Genomic DNA, 10,327 nt, shown 5'->3' with positions numbered 1-10,327 from the left:
AAAGAAAAGCTTGTCGGCCCGCCATCATGTATAGGTCAATCAGTCTCCAACCAACGGGATAACCAGTCTTTACTTGTCTTTTACACACATATTATTATCACAATACTATAACTGTAATAGCTATCAAGTATTAAATACAATCACATATACACATTCATTTTCAATGCATTGCAGTAAATAAAGCATAATTGAGTTTAATTAAAAAAGAATTAAAATATCATAATGGTGGATAACAAAAATCATACTAAGCAAAAAATTATTTTTTTAGAATTCAACCAAATTACCAAAAATTACTAAAAATAAAATTTTGAAGTTTTAGCGGAACTAAATCACTATTTTTAGAAGTTATAATAAATTTCTAAGTAGGCAAAAATTACTGTATTTTCAAAATCACCCAGTGAAAATTCTTAAATAAATAATCAAAACTTTAAAATCACAATATCTGTAACATATAAAAAATTACACTGTAAAAGTTTTACCAATACAAAATTATTCTCATTTTTTTATAACGGAAGCACAAATTTGATCAGAAAAATATCAAAATATAAAATATTTGAAATCAAAAGTAGTGTAAAGGTTTCTTATAAAGAGATGAGCAAATCTTCCAACTGAATCGACTGACAAAAATCGCACCGCTATATCCAAATACAGAATTTTATTTTTCTCTCATCTCTTTCTTATATTTCTCTCACACATCTATATTACCAAAAATCAAGAAGAGAAAAAGGTTTTTAATGAAACATGTTAGTGGAATTGAACTTTTCTTAATAATATAACAATATAATATTATATAATGAATTTAATCAAATTTTTTAATATAAAATTCAAATAAATCATTTTAGGACTTCAAAAATTATAGAAAAATATTCATAAAATAAATCATTTTATTTAAAAAAAAAATATTGATAAAATCATTTTGCAAAACGAATACCTAACTGTCCCAAAATCCCCACTTGTACAAACATGTGTCAATTTCTTAAAAATTTTCACCGATGCCTAAAAATTATGAAAAAAAAAATCATACAAGTAAAATATTATAATAACAATACTATGACAAAAAGGGTTTGTGATTTAGAATTATATTGACTTTAAAAAAGATATTTATATCAGTATAAATATGGGCTATTACACCTGCAACTCCTTTGGATGGTGGAGGATTCATATTATGCCCTCATCTTCTTTTTCTCCCTGATGGCTTACTCTGTGTATCACCCATCACCTGTATTAAAACACTGGCCAGCTACATAATAGCATCTGATAGTACTAGAGCTACACTATGTTTCTCATTTGGTACATTTTGCCCTGACAATTAGGCACATTTGCAACCCTAAAAGCTTAATTTTTTAAGTGTGAGTCACCACTCAATATTTCAATTCCATAATACCAAAAATTTGTTAGCTACTTGATGTAAAAATAAGCTTAAGCTGAAACTTTTCATTATTAAATATCAACAGCTCATTCAATCACATCAAGACTTCATGCAGATCACAAAATATAAGCTTGTGGCTAAATTCACTTAAATTCCCAAAAAAATAACAAACAATGCCTTAAATTGGAACCAAATCAAGCAAGATATACAGAGAAACTCATTTATTTATTAGCATATGTTTTGCACCTGAAACAAAATTCTTTTACAGAAATGCCATATCTCAATGTCACATAAACTTTAGCTCTAACTCATAGAGAGAGAGAGAGAGAGAGAGAGAGAGTGCAACAAATAGCCTTGGAAAAACTTTTAAAGGAAACCAAAGCTAATTAACGTTCCTAAAACAAACTATTGAATCTATATGGGCTGGCATTGCAAGAAAACTCAGAAATTACCAGCTGTATCCATTTGTGTAGCTACATCCGCAGCAGCGATCCCTTTAAATAGGACACACAGCTTCCTTAGGGAGGATGACTTCTTGCCATTGTTCTCAGCTAAGCCACTTACATGAACAGTATCCTTACGAACTTTACCCATCAGATCATAGAGGGGTTGTTGAAGATTGGATCTGGTCATTTCTTCCAGAATTGGAGGGGACTGCATGTAGATATTATTTCCACGATGGGTGATACTTGGTTTTGACAAGAGAAGTTTCGGGTGTTCTCCCAGAATTTCAATGAACTGTAAAATTACATCGTGAAAGATTTAGCAGAAGGTAAGTTAGTTTGAATACATTACAGGGATATAAAAGATGATCCCAGTTCAAAGCATGCTTCTACGCAAATTCCACATTCGCAAATTTTAGAAAGGATAAAGTCCAAAGCATATAGCCCAAAACAATTCTTTAGGCTGTTGTATGATTGACAAGTGCTATGTGCATGCCATGTGTATCTATCCAATGGCTTTGGAGATTTATTTTGGAAGATTTTGAGGACAATATATGTAATAGCCCGTATTTTAACTTTGCCAATTTTTTTCTGGAGTAGTTATAACTCCAAATTGCAATCCAATTTCGCCATCGTGTTTTTATTGTAGTATTTTACTTACACTAATTTTTTCATAATTTTTAGGCACCAATGAAAATCCTTAAGAAATTAATATCGATTGGTACAAGTGAGAGTTTCGGGACCGTCAGATGTCCGGTTTACAAACCGATTTCACCCATATTTTTTAAATATTATGATTTATTTTATGGATATTTTTCTATAATTTTTGAATAACTAAAAGATAAGAATAATTCTTCCAAATTAAATTTTGAGGCATCACAATATATTCTAACAAAATTTTAGTCAAAATGAGCCTCAAAATCAATAGATTTATTTTGAGATAAGTATAATATATAAAAAATCAATCTAAATGTGTATTATACTCATCTCTAAATAAATCAATCTTGACAAATCATTCTTTTTTTGTAATGTCATATATAAGAGAGAGAGAGAGAGAGAGAGAGAGAGAGAGAAAAAAACTGAAAAAAAAAAAACTCTCATCCAAACCAACTAGGCAACAATCCACATGGACAATCAGTATTCTCGCACTACAATATTCTAAACATTAGCTAGTCAATTCTCTCTACTTTTTTTTGAAATCATAGAGCATAGCAGCCCTCAAACCAATCACGGAAGAGCAGAGGAGAACAGGGTAGTTGCAAGAGATGATAAATATACGTTTGCAGCTAAAGTGCATGCCATTATTGTTAAATCTACTACCTTCAAGCAGGAGTGAGAAGAGAGGGAATCACAAAAATAGGGGAGTCTCGCTGCTTCACAACTGTATAGAGATTCATGCAACTTTCAGGTTTCTGACAGATCATAAGTAAAAGAGGAATCAGGATATAGATCATTTTTCATGATGTACGAAACTTTATAATTTGTTTGATGTTTATGTTATTAAAATGTTTAAACGCACATAAGCTTTTGAAGGAAGTTTCCTAAGCAAAACAAGCAGTAAGTGTCAAGTTCAGAGACTTCAATGATTAGGATAAAGTGCATCCGATTGTATCACATAGGCAAACATGTACAAATAATGAACGATTCAGAAAATAGAGAAGACCTGAGAAACAGTGGTTGAAGTGTCCAAATCAATGCGAGTTCCTGGACCACACACAAGACAATCTTTCTCCCTAACAAATTCAGTCACTTTAATATGCGTTCCTTCAACACCGTTATACCTGCAGAACAGAACATGCTTATCAGCTAGTAACCTACAGAAGCATAGAATGCCTAGACCACAGCAGTTTGACCAGAAGAAGGCAAACTTTTGACGTCCTTGAATTTTTGAAATATTTTAAAACCATACAAATTAAATTTACTTCACAATCATCTTTAAGTTAATCATGCTATAAACCTGAGATTTCATTATGTTCCTATTGGATCCTAAATTTGGAGTAAAGCAGCTAATTGCTATTAAACAAATAAAATGCTCAGCCATTTCATTCCAGAAAACATACAAACCTAGCATATTATAACAACAACAACAAGCCTTAATCCCACTTAAAAAAAAAGCCTTTATTTCACTATACAAAACCTAGCATAATGACAAAAAAAGAATCTAAGGCTTCGTTTGGTTATCCCATAACTTTTGTAAAAGGTAGTTTTAAAAATATTGATGGAGCAAATGGAATTCTCAAACCGAGAAGCATATATCAAAAAACTTCTCAAAACAGTAAAAAAACAAAATTTTGTAAAAAGCATTTCCAAATAAGGGGCATATTCAAACAGCCACAAATGCCGTTTCCAAACGGAGAAGGAGAAAATAAGCCGCGTCAAACAAGGCCTAAATCCAATTGATAACATCATAACATAGTTCTTTCTAAATTTTGTGAAATCAAAGAGAGAAAAACCAGGCTCAAGAATTTAACACCATTAGCGTAATTCATAATTTTCATGCAAGCAGCAATGCATTAAATATTATCTAATAGAAAATATATGGGGGTACGGTATGAGTACTCACGTCATGTAATTGGACAATGTTTTACTACATCCAGATACAATCTTTAAGGCCTCCAAAGCACAGCTAGCAGAAATGATTGCATTTGTAGAAGCAATAGCTGGAATAATATTCTTCACTACTCCCTGAAAAGAAGCAAAGAAATACAAAGGCCCTGAAAAAAAAAATCCACCCAACAGAATAGATAAAAGCAGCTAGCATAAAGCAATTTTGGTAAAACTGAACTAGCAAACAACAGAGTTAACATGAATCTGAACTAGAACTTCCCCAAATAATGGAAAGATAAAGGTTATACCAATGGCATCAAATATGCATGTTGGGTTACATGAGAATATTAACTAATAATTGAACAATAAAAACTGCAAATGAATGTGGGAAATATGTTTCGTATCTAGAAAGAATAGCATGCAACTATTTATCATTATTTAAACGGCTAAATAATCTCAAATTATTTAGCAACTCTCCAATTAATGATTTTACCAAAAGTGGCTAATGGATACCACTGCAAAATTTTAAACATCATGTATATTCATGACTACTTGTGCAGGTACTCTCTCGCATGTACTTGCATATTACTTTCAAATCACATGAAAGGAGAACTCTCTTCGGACAATCAGCTTGAGGGGCTGAGAAGGAGCTTATCATTGGAGCATGGCAAAACACCTCCGACCACTTCCTCCAAGCAGTCGCCCTACCCGGTAGGGTCGACATCAGAAGTTTCTCTCTCAGTCAAACGACTTTGTTCATCTCAACAAAAGTCAAGTCTTTTGTGAGACCTTCCATAAACCAAGCTAAAGGCACAACATATCTTGTCAAAAGGCACAACATATCATTGACAAGACATATCTCGTGATTCGATCATCACTGAGCTCACAGTTCAATGTTAAATCATCACCCGCCCCCTCTTGCACTAACAGGGCCACAACAGACCGGCTTCCTATCCAATGCCGACTTGATCTCCAGAAGGCCACTGGTACATCTCACCCGTTCATCTCTCATAAGATCGCCACACCACTCAGCACATCCGGCCGAGCTACATCAAAGACTGATAGTACAACTCCTATACTCCATACATATTCTTTTGTAACCCTCCAACTCCTATACTCCATAAATAGAGGGAGGGAGGATAAAAGAAGAACAAGAAAAAGAATCGAAGGCCCCGAAGGACCAGAAGGCGACAAAACATCAAGAGACACCAAAGGGTAGACAGAGTGATTCATAGAGAGATATTGTGCCCGTTTTTCCTTCTCTAGCTTGAGCTTTGTAGGACAGAGCCCTCACCACTCTTATTCTTATAATTTTGGTTGGGATAATAAAAATTGTGTCCAGATCTATTGTCTGCTCTCCTACTTTATCTTCCTTTTCCTCTTCATCTTCATCATGCTCACACATAGATCCTCAGTTCATAGGTAGATCCATAAAGTATGGTTAGACATCATCCACCAAATAAATTTAGATTCAACACCTAATGTGATTGTAATTGATAATGGTTAGGTGGGTAGGACTCAAGACTTAGTGCTGCATGCAATCACAACTGAATAATGAATATAAAATAATTTATATGCAAGTGTTCATCGGCAAAGATGTCAATTATAACTATGGATGACATTCACAAAAACATTAATGAAATATTAACACAGAAGGATAATGGATGATATACATAAAGTACAAACTTAAAGTAACTAGCAAATAATAAATGAGAACTTGCAGCATTAATGCAAATTCAGATACCTGAGTCAAGGAGTAAGTGACACCAGCAATGCCAAAAAGCTCAGCTCTCTTCACAGCCTGTTTTATCACGATTTATCAGAAGCTCTATAAAAGGGAAACAGATGAAAGCTCGGCAGGAAACAACCGACCGACCTCTGTGTAAACCCATTGCATGTGTTCTGGATCATCGGGGTCAAATGTTTTCCCACTATGCACCTACAGGTTAAGAAATCTGAAGCAACTAAACAACATACATATTAGAAAAGGGACCAAAACATTAATTGGCACCTCATCCCATTTGATCAAATGAGCATATTCAATACAATGTGCAGGAGTTCTTGGGGTTTCTGCAAGAGTGCATAACGGAAACTTGACTTGTGGAGGGAAAAGCCAAATGTTGCACTCAAAACAAGGAGTCATCCCTGGCAAAATTACTCTGGCATGGCCTTTAAAACCTTCAGTTCCCCCATCTACCATAGGCTTGATAGTTTCGGGTATTGGGTTATCGTCAGAATCGTATTCTACATTGGTCAAAATCATGAGCCACGATGAGAAAATTGGTAGCACATAACTGGTCATTCAGATCCATGCAGAAAACAAGCTCTACAATATGCTGAAAAAGTATCCATCATCAGCTCATGCCTTTCGCCATTACAGTATACGAGGGTAGACATGCAGGTTAACTTGCTTTATGTATTCTATCACCTTAGCATGATGAAATGTGACATGCAGTAGAATATAAACAAAAAAGGAGCGAGACTTATGATCATGTATGAATACATTTTTTAAAAATCAGTGTAAAGCATTTATCTTCCATTGATTAACATCTTGGAAGGAGTTTCATATTAAAACCTTAGAATAAAATAAGTTAACCAGGAAAACGTTAGCATTTTTTTTTAGCACAATCTCTTGATATCTAACTTTAGAGAGTAAAATTGGAAAATATAAAAAATACAAAAATTAATATAAGATTTACAATACGAAGAATCTGGCTTTGTGTACACATATCAAGATATTGCTTTCAAAGAATGATGTTACTATTTGCCATTTTAGCTGATGTTCCTTGAAAATGGTAAACCACCACAACCTATGATGCACAGACATGGACATGGCAACATGGACACGAGACACGTCAATTATTAAAAATATAGGTTACGGACATAGGTTGGACACTGCATTATATTTTTTTTAGTCAGACACTGCACGCGTCTTTGAGAAAAGGTGTCAGTGCATCATAGCTCTACACACTCCGATCAACCCTAATGTAACAAAAATCTGCTTGCTATAAGGTGTTGCTTTTAAGGATAACTGGATAACAAAATAATCTGGAGGAATTGATTTAGGCTTCGTTTGGGACGGCTTTCTTATCACTTTTTAAATCAAATTTCTAGTAAAAAATTAAATTTTTTATATTAAAAACTGCTTTAAGTAGTAAGAAAGCTGTCCCGAATGAAGCCTTAATTTATAGATTCAGATCAGCTCTCCCAATCCCATCAAGCTAAATCAGTTATGGCAAAAGAAAACTGAAGACAGACTTGAGAAATTTTCTTGTTAAAGCTATGATAATCTTAATCTAGCCAGATGTAACAAAACCAATCAGTTTTCTGAAGATTCAATAGATAGCCTTTTTTAAATGTTGCTTGCTGCCCTCCCCTATATATATATAGCATTCTTGAAGAAAGCGCATGCGAGTCAAATCAACAATATCCTTGCAGATTGGTTGTAAGGGAAATTTTATTTCACCATGAAGACACAAGTCATAATTTTGCTCTAATCTATGGTGATTAAAGATATGATATCAGTTTGGCATGTTCTGTATTATTGGAAATTGTAATTAAATATGTACCAAAGGTACTAAAGAAACTGCAGCACATAAGCAGTGGCCGAGAAGATCATAAAAATGGTAAATTTTGGATGGACTTCTTGAAACTATTAATTCATTTCCGTTCAACTAAACAGTAATGGACCATTTACAGCCAACAAATCCGAAATTGCTTACCTAAGAAACTGCAAGCCACAGAATTGATGTAGCTTCTAGCCTCGATAGAATCAAGACCAAGAACGATAATGTTGAAATCATTATAAAAATCTATCTCCTTTTCCTCAATTCTACAGAAATGAGGTGTGATATTCACGCCAGAAACTCTCTCCATCACGCGCTTAGCAGCAACCACAGCCTTTGACTTCCCAACATCCTGAAGCCTGAATTATCACATTAGTGTTTAGGCGCATCAATAGTGAAAAACAATCTAATAAAGATGACAGGAGCTGTCAATCAAATCTAAGAACTAGAATGGATGAACAGAACCAAAAAAAAAAAAAAAATCAGAGCGCCAGGATGAGTGAATCGACCAAAAAAACATTGGCAACAATTACAGTCATGAACAGGCAAAACAGCATTTGTTTAGCAGTTTCTTCAGTAAGTGTCATCTTTTCCAATACATCCGATTAGAAAACCTATGGCACTTTGAACTATTCACTTCAGGTTCATCTAGCTTGAAGGGTTAGGCTGCTAATTTAAACAGGTAAGTGAAATCTTCATCTTAAAGTCGTGGGGAAAAAAAAAACATAATATAATCTAGAGAAAGCATAAAATAAAAAACGTTCTTGATGAGCGTTTGTCCATTGATGGATTCGACCATCTTTGTGTAACTCGGTTCTAAAGAACAATGCGATGTTTTCAATAGTTAAAACCGAAGAATTCCATTATTGGGAAGAAAACAATGATCTATGTAAGCTTAAAAACTCAAAATATTATGGCTTGCGTAGGCTATTCAAATGTCTAATCGGAACATAAAAGTGTCTGAAACTATACATTCAGTAAATCAGCCACGACTTCACTAGCAACTTCAAAATCTCTACGACGAAAAATATGTAATTTAAAAAGAAAACAACTTGCTCCACAAATGGAGGGAAAGCCAAGAGCAAAATAAAAGATGAAATGGGACCTGAAGAGAAACTGCCGGTTGAGGTTGGAGATCTCTATGGTATCCATATCGATGACGTCGATGTTAGGAAATCCAGAGAGCGCAAGGTCCTTGAGTAGTTCGCAGCCGAGCCCACCGGCGCCCACCACCAAAACTCTGGCGAATTCCCCGATATCCTGCCGAAGCTGCACAAAAATCAAGAAATGATGATCTAAACCGGATTAAGAAGATAAAAAGACTCGAATCTCGTTAGAGGGTAAACGGAAGAAAATTACCTGAGGGCTCGGCTCAAAGCCAGGGCCAACAATGTTGCCACAGCGGGCGAGAAGCTTATCGAGGTCCCTCCATCTTGCCGGCTCGGAGAAGGAGTTCGCCATTGGATTCTTGTTCCACCTTCAGAAGAGGGCGAAAACCCTCCAAAAAACTGTTGGAGGGAATGCCGGGGAAGAACTGCGGAGCCCTTTGGCTACTGCGCTCTCGATTCTTCGATGCCACGCACAGTATCTTTGGTGATGAGAAAAGCCTGGTACAGCGCCGGGAGGACCGTCCGATCATTTGCTTTGCGAATCCTTTCGAGGTAGGGCTCACCTTAAATTTCCTCAAAATCTATAAAAATCGAATAACTATTATATATAACTGTATATAATTACTTATATTTTTTAATACAATTCTAACCTTTCTTTTTAATTATTCAAATAAATTTACTATTTTATTTTAATTATTATGATTAATTAATAATTTTAATCATAGTTATTATTTATGCTATTCTTCCTCAAAATCTATAAAAATCGAATAACTATTATATATAACTGTATATAATTACTTATATTTTTTAATACAATTCTAACCTTTCTTTTTAATTATTCAAATAAATTTACTATTTTATTTTAATTATTATGATTAATTAATAATTTTAATCATAGTCATTATTTATGCTATTCATACATCACATATTTATTAAATGTACCTTTTATTTAATTCAATTATCATTTTAATAATACATAAAATTCAAATTTGAAGAAGTGGAAGCATCTCAATTATGAAAATTAAAAATATTTTTTAAATTTTTTATTAATAATTTAATTTATTTCAATAATACATAAATTTTATGCTTCAAGAAGCCCAAACATATCAATTAAAATTTCAAATATATGTTTTTAAGAATGGGACGGTTCAATTGATATCTCAGTTAAATATATAAATAAATATATTTAATATAAAAATAAAACACTTAATTTAATATTAATTAATAAATTAGTTTAAACATAAATATTTTTTATTTTTAAATAAGCCTAAGTTTATATAACAATTATTTACC

General features: G+C 33.5%; 1 protein-coding gene across 2 annotated transcripts; it reads right to left on the bottom strand.

The window, feature by feature from the left end:
* Positions 1-1,575: 1,575 nt before the first annotated feature.
* LOC110103662 (NEDD8-activating enzyme E1 catalytic subunit) lies at positions 1,576-9,504 on the bottom strand. 2 transcript variants are annotated; one of them, XM_020832462.2, is made up of 10 exons: positions 9,285-9,504; positions 9,031-9,194; positions 8,082-8,284; positions 6,371-6,603; positions 6,236-6,298; positions 6,104-6,160; positions 4,376-4,497; positions 3,476-3,593; positions 3,133-3,224; positions 1,971-2,107 (listed from the first exon to the last, which is right to left on the bottom strand). In XM_020832462.2, exons 1-9 carry the CDS (start codon positions 9,384-9,386, stop codon positions 3,135-3,137), a joined length of 1,152 nt encoding a protein of 383 aa, XP_020688121.1. In that variant the 5' UTR covers positions 9,387-9,504; the 3' UTR covers positions 1,971-2,107; positions 3,133-3,134. The 2 variants fall into 2 exon arrangements, with proteins under 2 accessions (XP_020688120.1, XP_020688121.1); XM_020832461.2 differs by lacking the exon at positions 3,133-3,224 and having other exon boundaries at positions 1,576-2,107; positions 9,285-9,503.
* Between the last annotated feature and the right edge of the window lie 823 nt (positions 9,505-10,327).

Source organism: Dendrobium catenatum, unplaced genomic scaffold (genome assembly GCF_001605985.2).
Source record: "Dendrobium catenatum unplaced genomic scaffold, ASM160598v2 fragScaff_scaffold_506, whole genome shotgun sequence".
Classification (NCBI taxonomy): Eukaryota; Viridiplantae; Streptophyta; class Magnoliopsida; order Asparagales; family Orchidaceae; genus Dendrobium; species Dendrobium catenatum.
Note: the sequence above shows the minus strand (reverse complement) of the source record. Positions and strands in the feature narration are given on the sequence as shown.